Here is a 24,054-nt window from a genome sequence, read left to right as displayed (position 1 = left end):
TCCAAATCTATCTATAATGGCTAAAGCTGCGGGTAGTGAGCGGTGGATATCTTGCAAGTATAGCAGCATATCATCCGCATATAGAGATACCTTCTCGACCAGGGGGGGGGAAAGAAATGCCCCGAACCTCATCAGCGGATCGCAGAAGCTCTGCCAATGGCTCAACCGCCAGCGCGAAAAGAGCCGGAGACAGAGGGCAGCCCTGCCTCGTTCCTCGGTGAAGTGGGAAGGCCGGTGAGAGTATACCACCTGTACGGACTCTAGCCGAGGGGCCCGAATATAGCATCCTCAGCCAGGCTATAAATCTGGGCCCAAATCCAAATTTTTGAAGAACAAGCCATAGATATTCCCACTCCACCGAGTCGAAGGCCTTCTCTGCGTCTAACGAGGCAACCGCCGCAGTATCCTCCCCGACCGGGACCCCCGCCAACACAGTGTATAACCTTCTCAGATTAATATCTGTGCCTTTCCCTGGCATGAAACCACTTTGGTCCCTGTGAACCAGGGCTAGGATAACTCTATTGAGACGATTGGCCAGCACCTTCGCGAGGATCTTTGCGTCCACATTAAGCAGCGAGATGGGTCTATATGAGGAACATAGCTCTGGGTCCTTTCCAGGCTTGTGGATGACCACTATAACTGCTGCTAACATCGAGGGGGGGAGAGAAGAGGATTCAAATGAGGCCTCCAGCACTTCCAACAGTCAGCAGGCCAATGTATCTACATGGGCCTTATAGAACTCTGCCGGCAGACCATCGTCGCCTGGCGTTTTCCCGGCCTGCATAGAGCCAATAGCCTGTTGTAGTTCCTTGAGAGTGAGCGGAGCATCCAGACTCCCACGGGTCTCCTCCGTCAGCACAGGAAGTTCAACTCCCTCCAAATAAGTTTGGAGTTCGTCTGTAGAATATCCGACCCTGGAGGAATATAGGTCTCTATAGAAGGAGGCAAAGCAGGCATTAATGCCTCCAGGATCAGAGATTATTTGCCCTTGAGAGTTTTTAATGTTAGCAATACCTGGCATGGCCGAGTGCTCTTTAGACAACCACGCTAGAAGTCGGCCTGTCCGCTCACCCTGTTCAAACACTCTCTGTGACTGGTGTAGTAACAATTTCTTGGCTGACATGGTCCTTAATAGCATTACCTCTCGGAGGGCACACTGTAAGTCCCTCCGCGCCACCTCATCTTTGGTATTCACAATATTTGCTTGCATTCAATCGCCCTCCTTTCCGCGACCACCAAGTCCTCTCCTGCCTGTCGCCTAACCTGCCCTATCTTCCGCTGATAATAACTGCGCACCTGCACTTTGAAAGCGTCCCAGCCAGCTGGTGGGTCAGTGGCAGGGGGGTTCACATTCCAGAGGTCAGCAATGTGTTCCTCCGCCTCCGGGGCCACCCTCTCATCAGAGATCTAGAAGCGGGACAGGCGCCACAGACAGTCAGCGGGGGCCTGGTAAACGTTTAAGTGGAGCAGGATAGGAGTGTGATCAGATATCCCCCTTGGTAAAATGGATATCTCTTGGACATTTGGCAAAACCGAACTACTGACAAACACTAAATCTATTCTGGACATAGCTGCGTAGGTGGCGGACTGGCATGTATACCTTCTCAGGAGGGGGTGCTTCCACCGCAAAACATCAGTGAGTCCGAATGTGTCAGCCCATCGAGACAGCGGGGAATCACTAGCCCCTCCTGGCGTCAACTTATCTAATGCAGGGCATGGAGGCATATTGAAATCCCCTGCTATCACCACATTATTCACTGACATGTTAGCTAACCTTTGGGTAATTGTGTTCAAAATTGTTAAAGATGCCGGAGGGGGGATATACAATCCCACCACCGCCATAGGTGTATTTGCAATGACAGCATTCATAATTACAAATTTTCCCCCGGGATCCAGATGCAGATCAATTAAGTTAAATGACAGGGATTTGTGGATAAGCACACTCACCCCTCTAGCATAAGAGGAGTAGGTGGCATGATAATAGTGCCCCACCCACGGCTTTTTAAGCCCAAGAATCCTGCTCCCTGTTAGGTGGGTTTCCTGAAAAATACATATGTCAGGGCGGTGTGTTTTCAGAAAGTTGAACACCAGAGAGCGCTTTATCCGGGAATTAAGTCCCCGGACGTTCCACGATATAATTGTTAAAGGGGCCATATTTGAAAGTAGAAATTAGTACGCCATGGCACAACCAGCCAACATAGTAGTGCATCCGGATCCCAGGAGACAATCCACATTCCCTTCCACCACAACTCCCCCACATGGTAAACAGAGATAACACAGTCATCATCCATAGTGGCACAATTACCTCGTACACATTCCTTCATCAGAACTAATAACATTTTTAACCCCCCCCATTCCAACTCCCCCCCTCCCCCCTCCCCACACACCCTCCCAAACCGGGCTGTGCTAGTATCCCAAACCAAACCATAGTCAACGACTATCTGGGGTCATGAACAAAAAACAGTTGCTCCGTTGTATCCGTTATAGATATTTAAATCCCAAACCAAACAGGCATGACATTGAACAACGGTGAGCGTGTAGATATAACCCGTCTGGAGGAGATGCCTCCAGCAATGGGGAAATATGAAAGAAAAAAAGAAAAAAATATAGGGGGGACTCCGGAGTATTGTTTCGTGTATAGCACAGGAACGTTAGGGCATTGAAGTGTAACATGTCTCAGTCTAACGAGGAGCAAGTTTAAAGTTATAATAATATGATCATTATATACTCCAGTCCTTCATTTAAAGACATCAGTACCCATAAAGGCGATCTTCTGTCCCTGTGCGGCAAGTTAAAAGGATCCTGCACATCTTTGTAAGATAACAATGCACACAGGGGTACAGACTAGCCCCTCCATTTCGTTCCAGGGAACGTTAAGCCTTCAGATGTTGATATCAGACAAAATGGAGGGGGAGTATCATCAAAAGGCTAGTGAAGGGCAAAGGCTGAAATAGTAAGACATCCGCATACAGTTAGTGCATGGGTGACACAGGACAGGACTGAGAGCAGAAAGGGAAGGAGGATATTACTCATGGAGTTTAAACATCAAGCATCTGTAGACACAGGGAACTCGCAGATCATTGAGGCGGGAGAGTATTCAGCCATTGTGATGCTTCTCCTGGCGAGGTAAAAAATCTCCTGGCCTCACCATCCTGCACCCTGAGGCACGCCGGGAACAGCATGCTATATTTAATAGCCTTTGCCCGGAGAGCCCGCTTCATCTCATCGAATGACCTCCTAAGCTTTTGTGTATCCACCGAGAAGTCCGGGAAGAACATTAGGCGGGTTGATTTGTGCCTGATTTCTTGCATCTTTCTGGCTTCTCTGAGGATTAGGTCATGATCACGAAAATTTAGCAGCCGGAATATGAATGTGCGCGGCGGGGATCCCGGTGGCCCTCGTTGAGGGGGCATCCTGTGCGCTCTCTCCACCGCGAAGAAGGACGAGAAGGCCGCCTGCGGGAAAAGCGTGCGGAGGAGTCTCTCCATGTAGAGAACCAGGTCTTGGCCTTCCGAACCTTCTGGAAGTCCCACAATGCGGAGGTTGTTCCGGCGGTTTTGGTTCTCCGCGTCTTCGGATCTAGCTTCCAGGGTTCTGACTCTTACCTGCAAGGTATGCAGGGAGGCTGTGTGATCTCGGACCGTGTCCTCTGTGTCGCCGAGCCGACTCTCCGTCTCTGCAACTCTCTAGCGTATTTTGTCGAAGTCCTGTCGGATACGACCGACCTCCAGCTGGACCGTGTCTATCTTGGTAGTTAGGTCCGACAGAGATGACTGACATCCAGGGCATCGAAGTTGCTCTGCTCCAAGAGCGCTGGAGGAGCGGTCTCCGTCTGGGAAGCCATGCTGTGTCTGTCTGCCACGTGCGCCGCCGTCTCTCCCTGAGACTTAGAGGATCTGGGAGCGTTCACCCTCTGCTGTGCCTTAGATTTGTGCCCCGTTCGTCTCATTCCCCAACAGAATCAGTCTAGGGGTATATTAGCAGACCTCAGGGGTCCCAAAGCATATAAAACAGGATAAAATTCCCCCGCTGGAAACAGAGCTCCTCAACAGTGCGTCCTACACCGCCGCCATCTTGGCCACGCCCCCACAGAGGAGTCTCTTTAGATTTCCATTTAGAAGTTATGGTTAGTTTTGCTGCAATTAGTATGTGAGTAATTAGAGATCTATATTTGTTTGGGATTAAGTGCATTCCTATGTTAAGAAGTGCCAACTGTGGCGAGGGTATAATAGCTTCTCCCGTAACTTTATTGATTAGGGAAAACACCTCCTTCCAAAAAGTTCTGATTTCCTTGAAGCTCCATAGTATATGTAGGATGCAGCCCATTCCTTTGCAGTCCCTCCAGCAATTGGGAGAGGAGTCTGGGTAAATCTGTGCCAGTCTTACTGGAGTTAAGTAGGTTCTATATAGTATTTTCAGTAGCAATTCCCAGTGGTTTACACAGTGGGAGTATCGAAAGTGGGATTGGATGGCCATTTGCCAATCCTGTGTATAGAGATTACCCAGCTCCCTTTCCCAGTTTTGCATGTTTGAGGATTTATGAAAAGCACCACTATATTGTAGCTTGTCATAAAACCACAACAGTCCTTTTGTGCTGTCTCGGTCAGAGTGGGTTTGGGGTATTTGGTAACCAGTTCTCTATAGGTCTGTATCTCTTCTCTTATCCATGGCTGAACATTAAAATTCGGTATAACGTGTTCGTATATCTGCAGTGGAAAGTTTGTGCATTTATCTTTAGTATCTTGAGGTACCACAGCATGCAGGTTGTTCCACGCTAGTAGTGTGGCGTCTATGGATGGGAAAGGCTTATGAATTGACTTCAGATGGGTCAGACTTGACAATAGTAGGGCCGGCAGGCTTCTATTACTGACTATACACTTCTCAATCTGGACCCATAGTGAGGGGATATGATTTCAATATACAAATACCATACTGGTGACCCCACAATAAGGATAAAACATGGAAGGGAGTTTAACAAGACTCATGGCCACTCATTAAAATTAGAAGAAAAGAGGTTTAACTTTAAACTACGTATAGGGTTCTTTACTGTAAGAGCGACAAGGATGTGGAATTCCCTTCCAAAGGCGGTGGTCTCAGCGGGGGGCATCAATAGTTTCAAGAAGCTATTAGATAAGCACCTGAATGACCACAACATATAGGGATATACAATGTAATACTGACATAAAAGCACACACATAGGTTGGACTTGATGGACTTTTTTCAACCTCACATACTATGTAAACTATGCAACTATGTAATCTTTTTTTTTTCTCAAAGAAATTTATTAAGGAAATTAAATTACAAACATGGCATAGATTCCAGATTCAACAAGTTAGTGTACAAATCGGTATACTTTACACCAGCATTGTCTAACATTAAGCAACGTTAAAGATTTTAAACCTTAAGCAACTAGTTTAGATTAATAGTCTGTCCAGTATGAGGTTTACCGGGGAGAGTCCTGGGGTATCCAGCCAGGGTAACCACAATGCATTTACCAGGGTGTCCTCTAAGCTGGAAGATGGACTTCTCCAGCCGTAAAGTGTCACCCACCCAGTTAATCCATTCCTTGAGCATGGGATAAGCAGGCGAGCCTGAAAAAGGGCTCTTGCAATAGGTGGTTTGGAGTTATCCTCAAGGTGGAGGTCGTCCAGTATACCCAGTATGCATGGTCTGGAATATGTCAGGATTTTAACTAAAAAAGCCTTATTAATAGTGTTCAGGATCCCTGTCCAATACGGGTGAAGCTTGGGGCAATGCCACAGCACATGGATCAAGTCTCCATGATCTCTAGTGCACTGAGGACACTCAGTTTGGTCTCGCCCCCATTCTAAACAGCCTTGCGGGCGTATAATGCACCCGCAAGGCGATGTACAGCTGGAATAGGCGTTGCGCTACATTAAGGGATGACTTTTGGACAGCCTGGAGGACCTCTTTCCACTGATTTTCCTCAAAAGTGCCCACGTCATTTTTCCACTTGTTCACCGCCCCCAAAGGGAATCCCGCCAGAAATACCGACAAAAACATTGAATAACAGCTAGAAATAAAGCCTTTGAAACAGGACACCTGTAGTGGAATATGGGAGTTGGGAAAAACACCCACGGAGTCTCACTGGATTGAGCCCTAACAGCATGTTGCAGTTGCATATGATAGAAGTACACAGTCTGTGGGAGTCAAAATCGCTCCCGCATGTCGGAAAAAGAGCTCAATTTGCCCGCCACAAAAATGTGGTTCAGGTGCGTGACTCAGTGTTTACTCCACCGAGCCCCACATGTCAAGGATTGCAGTTCCGGATAGTAACCATTGTCTCAAATTGGGCTGTATTTGGTAAAGCCTTCGACGGCCTGTAAGTGTCTGGCCTTGTTCCATATCTTTTGGAGCAGAGCAAATCTGGGGAACCTCTTATTGGATTTTGCATAGGCCAAGGCCTCCAATCCCTCTGCTACATCACTAACCCCGTTACTTGGCACATAAGGGCCTTGATAGGGTCTGTTTCGGAGTTTCCCCCCACCTCCCCTTACGGCAGAGACATGGCCCGAGCAATATGCTGTAGTTGGGCCGCTACGTAGTAAAACCATGGATTAGGTAGGGCCAGGCCTCCCGCGTCTTTGGGTTTCTGCAATTGTTCCATCTTAACTCTTAGGGGTTTGTCATGCCATAGGAAGGACCTAAAGATGGAGTTGACAATACGAAATAATTTTAAGGGGGACCACTATTGGAGTATTATGTAGAATATAAGATGTGGCATGAAGGGAATCCCGCCAGAAATACCGACAAAAACATTGAATAACAGCTAGAAATAAAGCCTTTGAAACAGGACACCTGTAGTGGAATATGGGAGTTGGGAAAAACACCCACGGAGTCTCACTGGATTGAGCCCTAACAGCATGTTGCAGTTGCATATGATAGAAGTACACAGTCTGTGGGAGTCAAAATCGCTCCCGCATGTCGGAAAAAGAGCTCAATTTGCCCGCCACAAAAATGTGGTTCAGGTGCGTGACTCAGTGTTTACTCCACCGAGCCCCACATGTCAAGGATTGCAGTTCCGGATAGTAACCATTGTCTCAAATTGGGCTGTATTTGGTAAAGCCTTCGACGGCCTGTAAGTGTCTGGCCTTGTTCCATATCTTTTGGAGCAGAGCAAATCTGGGGAACCTCTTATTGGATTTTGCATAGGCCAAGGCCTCCAATCCCTCTGCTACATCACTAACCCCGTTACTTGGCACATAAGGGCCTTGATAGGGTCTGTTTCGGAGTTTCCCCCCACCTCCCCTTACGGCAGAGACATGGCCCGAGCAATATGCTGTAGTTGGGCCGCTACGTAGTAAAACCATGGATTAGGTAGGGCCAGGCCTCCCGCGTCTTTGGGTTTCTGCAATTGTTCCATCTTAACTCTTAGGGGTTTGTCATGCCATAGGAAGGACCTAAAGATGGAGTTGACAATACGAAATAATTTTAAGGGGGACCACTATTGGAGTATTATGTAGAATATAAGATGTGGCATGAAGATCATTTTTATGAGGTTTACTTTACCTACCAGGGACATTTTTAGTCTCGACCAAACTTTGATTCTAGCGTGAATGCGACCTAGCAGGGATGATAAATTGAGGGGAATAGAATTTCGTGTCTCAGGGGTGACGTATACCCCCAGATATTTAAAGCTCGAGGTCACTGGCACTTTGTGTAGTGCAGGACCCTGGCTATCAGGTCCCGCATCTATTAGCATTAATGAGGATTTGGTCCAGTTAATCACCAAGCTGGAGTACACTCCAAATTTCTCGATGACCAACATCTCTGTCCTCAGGGAGACGGAAGTGTCTCCCAAGAGTGACATGGTGTCGTCACCATAGAGCATGAGTTTTTTGTGAAGTCTCCCATATTTAAAACCACCGATAGATGGATTAGACCTAATCAAGGTGGCTATAGGCTCTATCGCGACGGCAAATATTAATGGGGACAATGGGCAGCCCTGTCGGGTACCCCTGTGGAGATGGAAGGGTAGGGAGATGTGGCCCGCTTCTCTAATAAATGCCTGTGGGGAGTCATAGAGCAGCCGGACCCACGACAAAAACGTGTCCCCAAATTCAAATTTGCCCATAACTGTCCAGAGGTATTGCCACTCTATGCTGTTGAAAGTCTTATGGTCATCCAATGACAGCAGTGCCCTGTCTCCTACATTATCCGGTTGGGCTTGCAAGTTAAGAAAAAGTCTGCAGAGATTTATGGCAGTTGATTTTTGGGGGATGAAACCGGACTGGTCCGGGTGAATGATGGAGGCGATAACCTTATTGAGTCTCAAGGCTAGGACTTTGGCTAGGATTTTAATATCAATTTGTAAAAGGGATATTGGTCTATACGAACCCGGATCCAGCGGGTCCTTACCTGGTTTCAGTATAAGCACAATATTGGCTCTAGTCATAGATACTGGCAGACACTGACATTCCTGAATTAAGTACTCCAAGGTGGTAGGGTGGAATGGGTCCCCCCTGTTTATAAATTTCCATCGGGAAGCCATCGCCCCCGGGGCCTTGGAATTAGGGGAGAGGCTAATCACCTCTTGCAATTCCTCTAATCTAATGGGGGCATCCAGAAGTGCTTTTTGGGATGTAGAGAGATGGGGCAGCTAAACGGCCCATAGGTAGGTCTGCAATTCCGCCAACGAGTAGCTCGCAGGAGACTGGTAGAGATCTGAGCAATATTCCACCAGCTCCTGCATGATTTGGGTAGGAGTGTTCACCATCCTTCCCTATTTGGTGCGTAGAGCACCAATAGAGGGAGGTCTGGGAAGACTTCACAATTTTTGCATGTAGATGGCCTGTCTGTTCCCCCTCTTCGTAAAAAGCAAGTCTATTGAAAAATCTCTATCAGCTGCTGAACTGGTAATACGATCAACCGCCTCCTGCGCCGCCATCACTAGAATCACTAGGGCTATCAATAAACCATGTCTCGAGCTGGCTCACCAATTACTCCACCTGCTCCTTCTGTGCACTTGTTTTAGATTTAATACCCGTAACTTCAGTAATAAGGATACCTCTCAGGAATGCTTTAAAGGCATTGCAAGCTGTATTCAGATTAGGGTGATCCGCATGATGTAGCCAGAACTTAGCAATTGCATTGGTTATGCCATCATGGGAGGGAAATAGGTATAACCAAAAGGCATGGAGTTTCCAAGGGGCCCTTGACAGGGTCGTGTCAGGTTTAGAAATCAGATAGACCAATAGGGAAGAATGATCAGAGATACCTCTGACTAGGTATTTGATGTCATGTAGGAAGCGGGATGTTTGGGGTGTGCATAGGCAGAGATCTATTCTAGAGAGGGAGAGATGCGTCCTAGAAAAACAGGAGAATTGTTTCTGCTACGGGTTGCGGCCCCGCCAAGGATCTATCCACCCCACCTCCTCCGTGAATTTCCACAGTGCCGTTTGGGCAATTGTGTGGCCAGTCACCGGAGGGGGATGTTTATCCAGGACAGGGTCCATATAGCAATTAAGGTCACCCACAGCAATCAAAGGTAGGTCAGGGTTGCTTAGCTGAAATGCCAGGAGGGTTCTCAATGCCTCAGAGTTTAAAGGGGGTGGGACATATAAAGCAGGTAAAAAGCATTTCAGTTGGTACACTTTACATAGCAGGATCACATACCTCCCCTCAGAGTCAATCAGTTTGTCATACACATGGAAAGCCACTGATCAGTGTACCAGTACACGCACCCCCCTTGAGTAGGAGGTGTGTGTGTGAAATGGTACGCCCACCCATGAAAAGTTAACACAAGATACCGTCTCTGGAACCAAATGGGTTTCCTGAAGGGCATAAATAGCCGGTGAGTGCTTTCTGGACACCATGGTACGTTTGAGTGGGTCCTGGAGACCCCTAATATTCCAGGACAGTATTCATCTAGAAGCAATAAAGTATCTGTGATAGGGTGAATGAGCCTCAGGCCTTCTTGCCCGGGTTAATACATATTTCTGCACAGCCGAGTATAAAATACCAGCATGTCGGTCACCGGGCATTGGGTAAGTGTCAAGGCATAATTTTACAGTCAGTCAATGCATGGTGGCTGGAAGCGAGGACAATAGTTCTGGAATCATAGCAGCAGCTTAGTTGAACTGTGAAGAAAAATAGTGAACTAAGAACAGTAGAGTCTCCATCACTACGTGACTGAGGAAACATTCGCTAACCAGCGATTTCCAACTCAATCGGTCGGTTGATAACTGAAAGTAAACAAACTGAGAACATAGGGTTGCTTTGAGCAGCACAACTGGCACAATTCAAAAGGGAATCAACTAGTTCTTTCCTGGTAAATGTTTAGATCTCAGAAAATTCACATTGCTCACAACGCTGGGGGTAGAAAACAGTTTTGTCTCCCAGCCGAACTGCCGGTGTCCTGAAGAAAAACAGGATTAAAAAGGTAGCTTTCGTTTTGCTCACCCCACCTCTGGGAACAGTGGAGCCTGATGTCAGTCTGCCTCCGCCGCAGCCCTCCTGGTCTGGCAGATAACATTTTCGTTGGCATCAATCCATGCAGATGCATCAGCTGCAGATTGAAAAAAGTGTGCTTGGCCCCTAACCGTGATGCGGAGTCGTGCCGGGAACAGCATGGCATATGGCGCTTGGAGTTGTTGAAGCCTCTTTTTAACATCTGCAAATCTCGCTCTGCTGTGCTGTACTTCCGCAGAGTAGTCAGGGTAAAAAGAAATGCGTGCACCGTTAAATTGTATGTTGCGCTGTACCCTTGCTTGGCAAAGTATAATTTCCTTGTCTTTATAATTAAGGAGTCTGGCTAGAAGGGTACGAGGCAGATGGCCTGGTGGCAGAGGTCTGGGTGGCACTCTGTGTGCCCGCTCCACAGAGTACGATGAGGTGAACACATTCCTCCCAAAGACCTCGAGCAGCCATTTTTCCACTAATTCTGTGGGGTCCCTGCCCTCCGTCTTCTCCAGGAGCCCCATTATTCGCACATTGTTCCTCCTCAGACGGTTCTCAATATCATTTGACTTAAGCACGTTTGCCTTTGTAAGTCTCGCTGTGATCTGAGTGTCTCCAATTAGGGCGGCCAGTTTGTCTTCTATGTCGCTGGTGCGCTCTCTAACCTTTTATATGTCATGGCGGATAAAGCCCAGTTCCTTCTTCATGCTGCCAAATTGCTCCTGCAAAGTATGCACAGAGGCTGTACAATTATGTACCGCTCTGAGGAAGTCTGCCAGGGTGGGTTGTGCTGCCTCTTCATCCCCCCCTTCCTCCACATCAATCTCAGGGAGAGATGATTCCTGTGTGGCAGAGGGGGCCTATGAGAGCTGCTCCCCCGCCAGTGCTGCATGTAATATAGTTGGAGTGGCATCCATATCTTCCTCCCCTCTCTGCCCCATAAGCCCAGACAGTTTTTGTGTGTAATACATGTCCCTGGGGGGGGTCCTTTCTGCTTGTCTTGGGAGTTTTGGGAGGCTTACCCGCATCCTTCGGCTTGTCAGCTCCACGTAAGCACCTGGAGAGGGAGGCTGCAGCGCCATATTGGAATTTGGGCAGACCCCCAGTCTCCGTCTGTTTACGTGTCTGCATGGCATGCAAAGTGTCCGGTGGCAGAACCGGGAGTGTCAGTGATAGGTCCAGCAGGGTTGTGGACCGAAATCCGAGGGTTTCACAGGCTGGGAGCAGGATCGAAGCAGGATCTAGGACGGGAGCTCTGTGAGAGACGTCCTCTCGCATGCCGCTCTTGGCCACGCCCCTCAACTATATAATATTCTTTAAGAGCACAGACTAAGGCCGGCCATACATGGGTCGAATTCCGAAAATATTTTTTAAGAATTTTCGTTCAAATTTCACACCATTAGTGGGCAGCAGCAACGACCAATTTTTGTGAGGCCATCAAATTTGAGTGATTAGGCATGTCAAAATGTTTAAATCCCCTCTCAAGGGTCTCTTCTCCAGAGAGAATAAGTTCAATGCTTGCAGTCTTTTCCCATAGCGGAGATCCTCTAGTCCCTTTAATAGCTTTATTGCCCTTCTCTAGACTCTCTCTCCAGTTCCAGCACATCCTTCCCGAGGACTGGTGCCCAGAACTGGATGGCATACTCAAGATGCAGACGGACCAAAGTCTTGTAGAGTGGGAGAATTATCGTTTTATCTCTGGAGTGAATGCCCTTTTTAATACATGCCAATATTCTGTTGGCTTTGCTTGCAGCAGCTTGGAATTGCATGTCATTGCTGAGGCTGTCATCTACTAGGACCCCCAGGTACTTTTCCATCCTAGATTCCCCCAGAGGTTCTCCTCCTAGTGAGTAACTTGCGCTCGTATTTTTAGCACCCAAATGCATTATACTTAAAATTTTTCAACATTACACCTCATTTGCCATGTAGTTGCCCACCCCATTATTTTATTTAGATCTTCTTGTAAGGTTTCCACATGCTGCAATGAAGTTATTGCCCTGTTTAACTTTGTATCGTCCGCAAATACGAAGATTGAGCTGGTTATCCCATTCTCTAGATCATTTATAAATGAATTAAACGGAATTGGTCTCAGGACAGATCCTTGGGTGACCCCACTTACCACACCGGACCATTGTAAGTACTCGCTATTTACCACCAACCCTTTGGACCCACCCCTGTAACAAGTTTTCAATCCAGGTACTCACCCTTTGGTCCATGCCAATAGACCTCAGTTTGTAAAGTTAATGTTTATGGGGAACTGTATCAAATGTCTTTACAAAATCCAGATACACCATATCCACAGGCCTCCCTTTATCCAGAAGGCAGCTCACTTCTTCATAGAAGGTTAATATATTGGTCTGGCAAGAATGAATCTTCATGAATCCGTGCTGATTACCACTAATGATACCGGTTTCATTAAAATCTTGGATATAATCCCTTATCACCCCCTCCAATAGCTTTCAGACTATTGATCAGTGGCGGCTGGCGCTCAAAATTTTTGGGGGGGGGCGCAAACAAACTGAAAAATTCAGAAAAAAAAACCCCATCAATTGCAGCCTCACTGTGCCCATCAAACGCTCCAACTGTGCCCATCAAATGCTCCCACTGTGCCCATCAAATGCAGCCACTGTGCCCAACAAATGCAGCCACTGTGCCCATCAAATGCAGCCACTGTGCCCATCAAATGCAGCCACTGTGCCCATCGAATGCTGCCATTTCCGCCCCGCTAGCTCACTCGCCGTCTGCCCAGCATTTACCCTGTCTCGTGGGGCAACGGATGTCCTCCATGGACATGCTCCTCCATTTCCTCGATGTCTTCTCCCGTCCTCTCCTATAATTGGTCACCTGACAGGCGTCCAATCACAGAGCCTGTCGTTTCAGACAATCAGGTGACGGGTAACAGACCCGAGCACCTGATTGGTGCAGAGGCGGTTCAGTGTTAGGAAAGCGAATTTTCATTCGCATTTCTAACACACCTGGGTGAACTGCGAGCGCCAAGCATGGCACTCGCAGGTCACCTTTTTTGACGCCTATTAGAGCATATGGCTCTAATCAGGTGCTTCAAAAACACACCCGCTGTAATTCAAGCGCCCGAAAAAGGGGCCGGGCACTTGAATAGGGGGTTGCAGCGGCGGCCGTGGATAGATTTATGCAATGCATGAACCTATCTATTGGTGATAGAGGGGGTGGCTGGAGAGAGGGGGCGGTGCCTTTGTGCCTTTCTGGACGCACCGCCACTGCTATTGATGTTAGGCTAACTGGCCTGTAGATCCACAGTGGCTTTTCTCCAATCAGTTGGTACCATCCCAGTCAGTAAACTGTCCATAAAAATAAAAAAGGAACCATGGTCTAGCTATCACCTGACTGAGTTACTTTAGGACCCTCTGGTGTAAGCTATCTGGTCTTGGTGACTTATTTATGTTAAGTTTTTCCAAGTCTTTTTTCTAGCACTGTCTGTTAGCCATGAGGGTGCATTCTGTGATGTGTTTAACTTTTGCCTTCTCTTTGTCTTTTGTAACCAAATTCCTTTCATCATCCTTTATGGGGCCAATATGTTCTGGCCTCACTTTCTTACAGTATATGTTTAAAGAATTTCTTTTTTTTTACTCTCCCCCACTATGTGCCTTTCATGGTCTATTTTAGCTGCCCTAATTGCACTCACACACTTCCTTTTGCATTCTTTGTATTGTCAGAATGTTGACAATGTATTTTTTAAAGGTCTTTTCTTCTTTTTTTTTTAATGCATTTTTACATTAGAGTTACATTAGACAAAGAACTGTATGGATTTCAGGCAATTAACACATGATCTCTTAGCTGAACTAAACCTATTAAAAAGTTATTGAATAGATGAGAGAATTTTCTTGCAGTCGTTCTGTGCATTTTCCCTCCCTGTATACACAGAATTTTTTATCCATGTCACCTGAGCACCATTGAATATAAAATGTTTTACTTCGATCTCACCTTCACCCTGTCCACTGCTTCTCGCGCCTGTTTCATTTGGGTACTTGCCATTTGGTGCCTTTCACATTCCAGTTGTGTAGAGCCAAGATAACTGGCCCCAAAAATTACCCCACCCAGCAAATCTTCTGGTTCACAAGGGCCTGGAACTGATTAGAATACAAGAAAAAAAATAGTTGTTAGCAATCCTTTAATTTATTCTAGAACTACTCTAAAACACATCAGACAATGGAAGCTATTTGGTATTAAAAAAATTACACATTTAAGATGTATACCATATTTTAGCACAGAAAGTAGTGATAAGAACTTTTTATAGACTGGACAAAATTTTATTTGACATAATAGGTGTAATATGTTAAACAATGAAGGCCTTTTTTAAGCATTTTGCTGTTAAGGTGTCTACCCTTACACTATCCCATATTTATTGCCTGGAAAATGTTATACACTAAATTGCATTACAATAAATTACATAACATGATTCTACAGTAGCATTGCATTGCAGTGCATTACATGCAAGTTTTTTTCAATTCCTTTTTGGTTTCATCTCACCACACTGGATAATCATAGATCCTGGGTTAGAGGTTGGCAATTTTCAGGTGAGTGGACACTGGCAAAGCTTTGCTGGACACCCCCAATCCCTGGCCATACCCTGGTAACCCTACCCTACTCCTGGCTGCTCAGTATTTTAGCAAACCAATCAGAGTAACACAAATGGAGGGGAGGGTTGCCTGCGTCCTGAACTCCAAGACATAAATTCCTTAAATCTTAATCATACAGGCCAGTACACTGGCTGGAATTTTTGAATAAGCTTTACCGCATACTTCAGCAAGGCATACAATGGAAATTGACCACAAGGATAAAAGATACAGACAGAAAGCAGAGGGATTTGATTCCAGAACTAAATACACTACTGATCCAATGCAGTGAAAAACTAAACATGTTTAAAATGTAAAATAGGAAGTTGCTATGTGATAATGCAGGATCAGTACATCCTCATGAAAAGGACAAGGAACAAATCCCCCGTGAAAATGCTCCTAGAAAAAAATAGGGAGATAAATGGGGAATAGGGGGAAGGAGAGAAGAGGGGAACCAGAGGGAAGCAGAGAGAGAATAAAAAAAAAGAAAGAGAGAGAGGGGGGAAGCAATAGGAAAGGGAGAAACTGGAGAATGCTAAATGAATCCATAGCAACCCAATTGGAAGCAGAAGTGTGCCAATTATGGCACTCTATGCCGAAAGGGTTTAAAGAACTACAAAGGACATGTATGTAGCATATTTGCAGAGAATTGGAAATAGTGCCAATAAAACCATTCTTTACATAACTGTTCATATTTTCGATTCAGAGCTGCTGTCAATCACTCCATATTACCAAATAAGTTCATCACAGCCAGCCATTCATTGATCAACTGTCAGGGGTTCTGCATTTTTGCGGAATGCACACTTCAGCGCTGTTATCAGAAGGGATTTTTTTCTTATATTTGCACCTCAATGGGGGGGGTGATGATTGAAATATTGGAAAAGGTATGCAAAAACCAGGAAGTCCTAAACTATTGGGTCAACAATTTTTATTCTGTCTTGACATCTACTAGAGGTGGAGGACCTATGAGCAAAGAAGAGCACATGCTCCATCTGTTTATCTGTAAGGATCCTATTCAAAGTCCCGCTCCCATTTCTGTAGAGGGGGGAGTTGTGCAACAGCAAAAAAGGGATCGATAAAGTGTCTAGACAATGGATGTTTGAAAGGGGAGTTGTTTGAACTGGATGGACTAGTGTCTTTTTTTCAACCAGATTAACTATGCAACTATATCAGAGGCAGAAGAAGTACATTCCATATTTGGAAAGTAGTCAAAAAATGTTGTATTTACATGGCTTGTCAATAGTTCAGTGGAAGGGAACACAGACTGGATTTTAATAGATCCTGGGACATTCCCAAGCTATAAATAAGAAGGGTGCGCAACAACAAGGCAAACAGAACTGTGCCAACAGACCCCCCCAAAAAAAAAAAAGGGTCAACAGACCCAACTCAGATCTCCTGCAAGAACCTTGTAGCCAAAGCTGAATTCTCAGAAGACTGCACAGCCACCTGGCAGAACTTGGCGAAAGTATGAACTGAAGCCCAGGTGGTGGCCTTTTGCAAAGCTAGTAAACTGATCTGGTGGGGTAAGCACAAAAACTGATAGCTCTGATGTCCACATAGCAAAGAGCGATCTCTTTGGGGTGCATCGGGGAAGTTAGATACCTTTTTAGACAGAAAGGTAGATCTTGTGCGCAAGACAACTTTGTCTTTGTAAAGAGTCTTGAATGGCTTCTTACAAGTGAGCCACTAGGTTAGGGACCTGATAGCTACAAAGAAGGCCACTTTATAGGAAAGAATCTATTCTAGTGTCCTGATGGGCTCAAAGAGTGGTTTCTGCAGGGCAGAAATAGTCAAATAAGGACCCCAAGAAAGCATGGGGTGATGTAAAAGGTAGTTTATTCTGGCCAGAATTCTGGTTACGTTCCAATTGTAGGAAGGTCAGAATGCAAGCCATAGAGAATTCTCTGGGATTGAAATGCCTTTGTTCGGTGGGCCCATGTGTGCAGCTGAAGATGGCAGACATGTGAGACCTCCGCTTCGCTCAAAGCCAGCCTAATGCTGCTGACCCTGGCAGATGGCGATCTCGCCCCCCATTCAATATCCGTTCGATCCAGCTCCCAATACCTCCGGTATGTGGTCCATGGCCAAAGGCAAATTGAAATCCTCTTCACAGCCGCTGCTAGGGGATGATCCAGAGGGCTCCCAGGCTGACAAGATGGCGCCACTGCCGCCACAAGCAGAGCAGTCACAGCCAGCCTCACAGACTCAGCTCCACTATGATCCACCGACTGTCCAGACAGGTGAGCTTGTTGATTATTCCACCCAGACTCCGTCATCCTCTCTTGTAGGGAATTTATTCTCCTCTCAAAACTCGGATATGGATAAAACACTCTGTGAAATAGTGTTCAATTATGGGAGCATGGAGGATAGCCCTCCCCGTACACCTAATGCTCCCACTGCTCCACCACAGGAGTATTCAGGGGACCCTGGCACGATTCTCTGCACTGCTTGACCAAGGGCTGGAAAAGTCTAGCAAGCGCATTACCTTTGAACTAAAACATGAGTTCCAGGAACTGAGATCTCACATAGGGACCATCGAATCTAAATTAGATTCAACTAGTGCCAGAACCAAAATACTAAGTGCATTGAGAATTTACAACAGCGGCTGGATGAAGCTCGTAACAAAATTGATTTGGAAAAGCGCTACCGCCGTTAAAACTTTATTGTGCGTGGAATCCCTGAGACTTTTACTGACTCAGTGGCAATAATCAACACTGATCTCTCACCTTCTACCAGACCTTCCTTCACATAAATTGGAGTTGGGTAGGGCCAACAGGACCTTACCTGAACCCCGGGCTGACGGTCTGCCACGTGACATCATAGTAAAGTCACGCTATCATACTGTCAAGAAACAAGTGATGGCCAAGGCCAGATAAATCATGGATCTACAGCTTCAAGAACATCCCATCCAGATCTTTGTGGACATCTTCCCTGCCCAAGAGTGCAGGGCACTCAAACCGCTACTGCAACCTTTTAGAACTAACGGAATCAAATATCAAATCGGGCCTTTCCCTTCTGCATGGCCTTCATATATCAACGCAAGAAACACTCTTTTACCACATTCCATGATGGCAAAGCTTTGCTGAAAAAACTGGGACTTATTTCCACCAATCCTGGGGATCACCTCGCCCCTTGCAACCACAGACTCCTCCTGGCAGATTACCCCCAGAGCCCTTTTTCTCCGGTTTGGCGCTCAACTAGAAGCAAGGCTAAGCTCAAAGCCAGACCTCCCTAAGATAGATGATGGCTTTTCTGTCTAGCACAGAAACCTCAGCTTGTGACTTTTGTCAACTTTTTTCCTATTGGATCCATGGGCAGGATCACAGTTGGAATTTAATGATCCTTTGCATAGCGTTCTAACTTTTGGAGAAAAGGAGCCCCCTTTGATGGAGGCTTGGTTCGTGGAGACCCCCCAGCTGCAAGTCGCTACTTTAACACCATACAATGGACAGGGTCCATCTACCTCACATACCCTCCATTGCAGTTTATCTAGTGCAGTGGTCCTCAACTCTAGTCCTCAGGACCCACTAACAGGCCAGATTTTAAGTATTACCTTAGAGAGATGCAGACTAGAATACTGCAATCACTGAGCAGCAAATTATATCACCTGTGATGCATTTCAGTTAGCTTACAAACCTGGCCTATTAGTGGTTTCCAAGGACAGGAGTTGAGAACTACTGGTTTACTATTATTGTTTATGGGACTTCCCTACTCCAATTTTACATATTACATTTTATGTATTAATGACAATGTTTTAAAAGGGTTTAAAGGAGGCTGGGTGTGGCGGTCATTCACCTTGTTTGCCTTTGGTCTGCTCATTTGTCGACAGGACTGAAACCAAACCCAGAACAGAGAGTTTTTTGACTCCGCAGCTGGGTCTTATAAAATCCAGGAAGTTGGTAAGTGATAGTTCCCTTTTTCTTGTGCACCATGGCAACCACTAACAATCACACCCTTTCCTGGATGGGTAGAATAGGTGCAATCAAAATGGCGACCCTTCCCAAAATTCTTCATTATTTTCATTCTATACCAATCCCGGTTCCAATAGCATTCCTGAAAAAAACTTCAGTCATTGATCTTCAAATTTATTTGGAGCTCAGGAGGTTTGCAGAGTAGTTCGCTTCAACCTTGTTTGTTTCCAAATGGCAGAGTGGTCTGGGAGTTCCCCACTTTGTTTTATTACAGAGCAGCCCAATTGATCCAGCTCTATCAAATCTTCTCTATGATCTATAAACTTGACTGGGTAAAGTTAGAGGCACAAGCTAGCACCCTGCTTTCTATTGACCTCTTACTTTGGCTGTCCCCTAAGGAGGGTAAAGCTATTCGTAAGCCCTCTCCACCACATTCTCTGTGTCTCTGGGACTTTCCTTGAAGACACCACACACCCTGGTGTCCCCCATTTTCGGAAACCCACGATTCCCTCCTGGACAGCACCCACAACAGTTTACATGGTGGGTCAACAAGGGCTTCTACAGGATAGCTTATTTTATAGACCATAAATGGAATCAGAAAGCTCTCTTACTTTCTGGAGACCTAACAATTTCCATCTTCGGAGACATTTCGCCTTTGTCAGAGCATTCATTTTATTACAGACACTGTATCGGGATCAGATGGATACCTCCACTAGGACTGTCTATAAAAATAAATGTTTGCGTGGTCCAGGGATGCTCAACAGTATTTCAGAGCTGTATACTCTGTTTGCAGACCAGGGTTCTCTAAAACTCTCTTACCAACTAGCTTGGAAGATGGGCCTGGGGGAGACTATAGAAGAGGGTGTTTGGTCCCGATGGTCGACCATAGTGCACAAGGGAATTCTCAACACTTCCCTGGTGGAGGTGAATCACAATGTATTGTCCCAATGGTATCTCGTTCCGGCATAGTTAGCCAAAATATACCTCAACGTATCGCCCCTTTGCTTTAGGGGGGTGGTCAGGAGGGCAATATGTTCCATATTTGGTGTACATGCCCAAAAGTACAACGGTTTTGGACAAGAATATTTAATTTGGTATGCTCGGTGACCAGGCTGGAATGTGGTGATCGACAGTAAATCTCTCTTCTGTTCTCTCTCTTCTCTTTATTCAACTTTTCCCTCTTTCTTCTAACTTCCATATTGACTTCTTATGAACGCTTTGATGTGGGCTACAGGGCTATCTCTAGCCTAGTCTAAGCATGGCGTTCCTCTGTTTAGCACTGGTAAATTTTGTTTAGTTTTACAGAATGTGTTTTTATAGTACAGTATTCCCTTACCCTTTTTCTTTCTTTTTAGAATAATACATGCAAAATAGTTCTGAATTACCGCATATGCAAGTATCATCTTTACAAAACCTATAGTGAATGAACAACCCCAACTACCGCACTTTGTGCTTTTCGCACAACTCCATCTTACCCCCTCCGGTAGAGTTGCACGATTCTGGATAAAACGAGAATCACGATTTTTGCTTAGAATAAAGGTCACGATTTTCGGCGTAATATCACATTATACCAAAAAATTGGGCTAACTTTACGGTTTGTTTTTTTTTCAATTGAAGTGTATTTTTTCCCAAAAAGACCACTGCACAAATACAGTGTGACATAAAATATTGCAACTACCGCCATTTTATTCTCTAGGGACTCAGCTAAAAAATATTTATATAATGTTTCGGGGTTCCAAGTTATTTTCTAGCAAAAATAGTGATTTTAACCTGTAGGCAAACAAGTGTCAGAAAAAGGCTTATGCCCCGTACACACGGTCGGATTTTCCGATGGAAAACGTCCGATCGGAGCGTGTTGTCGGACATTCCGACCGTGTGTGGGCTCCATCGGACATTTTCCATCGGATTTTCCGACACACAAAGTTTGAGAGCAGGCTATAAAATTTTCCGACAACAAAATCCGATCGCGTCAATTCCGACCGTGTGTGGCCTGTTCCGACGCACAAAGTGCCACGCATGCTCAGAAGAAATTCCGAGACGGAACAGCTCGGTCGGGTAAAATTAGCTTTCGCAATGGATACAACACTTTCGTCACGGTGCAATGTTAAAAATGGTTTAATACAGCGCACTCTCTTCTTCTTTATAATGTGAGAAGCATGAAGTAGTTTTGCTGCTCATATTCACACAGACTTCTCACAAACTTATTTCTTTATTATTTATCGGGGTTCCCTTAATATATTTTGATTTGGCACATCTGACAAAAATATTTTTATTATGTTTTTTTTTTTTTTTTTAAAGGCAGTTTTTTTTTATATTTTAGGTTTGTATTTTTTCCAAGGATGATCTTTGTTTTATTATTTTTTTTAGTTTTACTCCAGAATATTTTTGTGTGTGTTTTGTGTGTCAAGTTACCACAACACCATTATTATCTTGTATTATTTAATCTCAAGGAGATTGCTTGGTGTTGGTGTCCCTTGTTAATTTCACATAGTATTTTTGAAATGTACCTGAATCCTCACAAACAAACTGTCCTTTTTGAAAGAAAAAACACATAGGCAAGTATAATTGAAACCAAAAATCCTTTATTAAGGGCTCAGAACCAAACAAAGAGGGAGGCAACGCTGGAGAAACAGCAGAAATTACCGAAGCCTTGGACCCCCAGGGCAGACATCAATTCTTGAACATCAAAATTGGTGGCCTGAGGAGTCCTTATCTAAGGGAGTGCAGTCTGGTCCAGAAGTCCCAGAGATCCGGAAAGCAGCAGAAGACATCTGTGTCCCCAGGCTGTGGTACCACAAGAGGCTGCATCTTTTGCCAGACCAGACTGGATCCAGGGTCATCACTTTCTGGTCTTCTTTCCACGCTTCATTCCCGGCTGTGGCTCTGCTGTTGGAGATGTGGCAGGTGGAGGAGTAGGACCTGGAGGAGGAGGAGGACTAGTAGGACCTGGAGGAGAAGTAGAAGGACCTGGAGGAGGAGGACCATGTGTGAGGTCACAAATGTGGGTATCAGATGTTATTTGGCCCCTCAACCCCTTATTGAGAGCTTCCAAAATTAATGACTCACACATGAGTTGTTGGTCCTCCTCCATCCGCTGCATTTTACAGGCAATTATGCCAGCAAAGTCCTCCTCCACAGTGTGTGGTGCTCCCAGGGCCTCTGTAGCCTTCCAAAAGAGGCCTATGGCAGCCTCCTCTAGGGTACTCCTCTTCCTGCCACTTTCTCTTTGCAGGTGTAGGGGAGGGACCTGCATATCAGGCATCCTGCTCGGCCACCTCCTGGCTGCGACTTCCCTGTGTATGAAAAAGGGACATGGTTTTAGTTTTTGCATCATCAATCACAATCATAAATTAGTACTCCAAACTAACATCTAGTTAACATCATTGATTGGACAACATGAACTATTTAGAGGAATGCTATACCTGGCTCAAGCTGGGCTCCTCCACATGTTGCTGCCTGGAAGGCCCAGGTTGGGCAACAGAAGCCTCAGCTGGGGGGGAAGGAAGCATGGAAGGAAGACTGGAGAGTGATGACCTGGGTTCAGTCTGACCTGCCAGAAAATGCAGCCTGTCATAGTACCACATCCTGGGGACATAGATGTCATCTGCTGCTCCGGATCTCTGTGAATCCTGGACTTTCTCCTTTAGATATGTGCTCCTCAGGCCACCAATTAGGATCTTCAAATAGGTCATGTCTGCCGTGGGGATCACCTGCTTCACAATTTCCAGCAATTGATCCAGCGCTGCCTTCCTCTTTGTTTGGTTCTTATAATGTGGGTGGTTGATCTCCCACAGACAAGGCAGCTCCCTGAACATTGGACAAAACAGTGTTAATACAGGCCCTCTATCACACCACTCAGCGCCAGGACAAGATGTAGCCTCAACCGCAAACAATTGGAACAGATGAATACAGTATAACCGTCCAATTTGTTAAATACAAAGAGGCACGGAAAAAGATAAAGGATAAAAAAGCAGCTGTTTAAAATTTAAACATCAAACATATTAAAAGTGGTATAGCATAATCAAACATACAGACCATAATATCCCACTAAACAGCGCTATTGTTGAACAGAAATAAACATGCATGCGGCCAACAACACATGAATAAAAGTCCTTTTTATAAAAAGCGGTGATAGATTTAGAGTGTAGTTCAGACAGTGTCCACCAGGTGTTTGTAATGCTGATTCTCAGTGTGCACCTTCCACCAGTCAATCAGATCCCACCATGTGATGACACACTCCCCTCAGGGGGTTAAACTCACCAGAACTGGGTAGTATTTAAGCCTTCAAGGACAAAAACAACCAAGCCACACACTGCTGCAACCACCACTTCGAAGGATTCTCAGATAATCAAGGACCGAAATTAAATCAACAAAAGAAAAGGGTACATAGCGTAATCCTGTTTATTGAGAATAGATCCCGTCACATCACACATAAAAAACCCCCTTCAATATAGGTTTGTACATTATCATGCAATCAACTAAGCACATCAGAAGGCGTTTACTTCACCGCAGTAGATAAGCCAGCGGCTCAGCTGTCCAGGCGCCGCTATCCACTTCCTGGTTCTCGGTGGAACGCAAACGTCACTTCCAGCGTCGTGTAAGCCACGCCCTGACGCGTTTCATCATATCCTCCCTGAACATGTCAATGAAGATTGCCATGAAGTCGGTATCGTTCAAGATATCCATTTTCACTGCAAGACACAACACAAGACAAACCCTAATGTCAGGCAAAACTCTCCTAATCTAGTTACACTATAGGCCTCAATCTAGAAGCAGTATAGGCCCAAGTTTGGCTCTTACCTTCGTTATCACGATCGGCGCCTCCGACACTCCTTCGTCAGCTCACAGATCGTATGTACTACGCACGCGTGTTACGCTTTATACACACTGCACATGCGTGTAACTCCGCCCGCCCCTGATGTTCTTTCTAGTCTATTCCCCGCCCCTTTTCGCTCGGCGCAGTGGGTGAAGAGCACATGGCGGAGTCAGAGCAGGTGCGTGCTAATTATAGCAACGAGGAGGAGGAAAGCCCGGATCCGGAAACATCCCGATCCAGAAGGAGACGATTTAAGGCCTCAAATATGTCCTTTGGGGAGATGTTGGAGATGGTCGATATCCTGAAGAAGGCCGAC

The 24,054-nt window shown here is 45.7% G+C and overlaps 1 protein-coding gene across 2 annotated transcripts in view; it reads right to left on the bottom strand.

Moving 5' to 3' along the window:
* Positions 1-24,054, bottom strand: part of APBA3 (amyloid beta precursor protein binding family A member 3) — a 214,656-nt gene that overhangs the window by 85,565 nt on the left and 105,037 nt on the right. For both annotated transcript variants that reach the window (XM_073594283.1, XM_073594276.1), the window contains exon 3: positions 14,380-14,525. In XM_073594283.1, coding sequence (XP_073450384.1) covers positions 14,380-14,525 — 146 coding nt within the window. The remainder of the gene's footprint in view (positions 1-14,379; positions 14,526-24,054) is intronic.

This window comes from Aquarana catesbeiana, linkage group LG01 (genome assembly GCF_042186555.1).
Source record: "Aquarana catesbeiana isolate 2022-GZ linkage group LG01, ASM4218655v1, whole genome shotgun sequence".
Lineage (NCBI taxonomy): Eukaryota > Metazoa > Chordata > Amphibia > Anura > Ranidae > Aquarana > Aquarana catesbeiana.
This window is presented reverse-complemented; position numbering and strand designations above follow the sequence as displayed.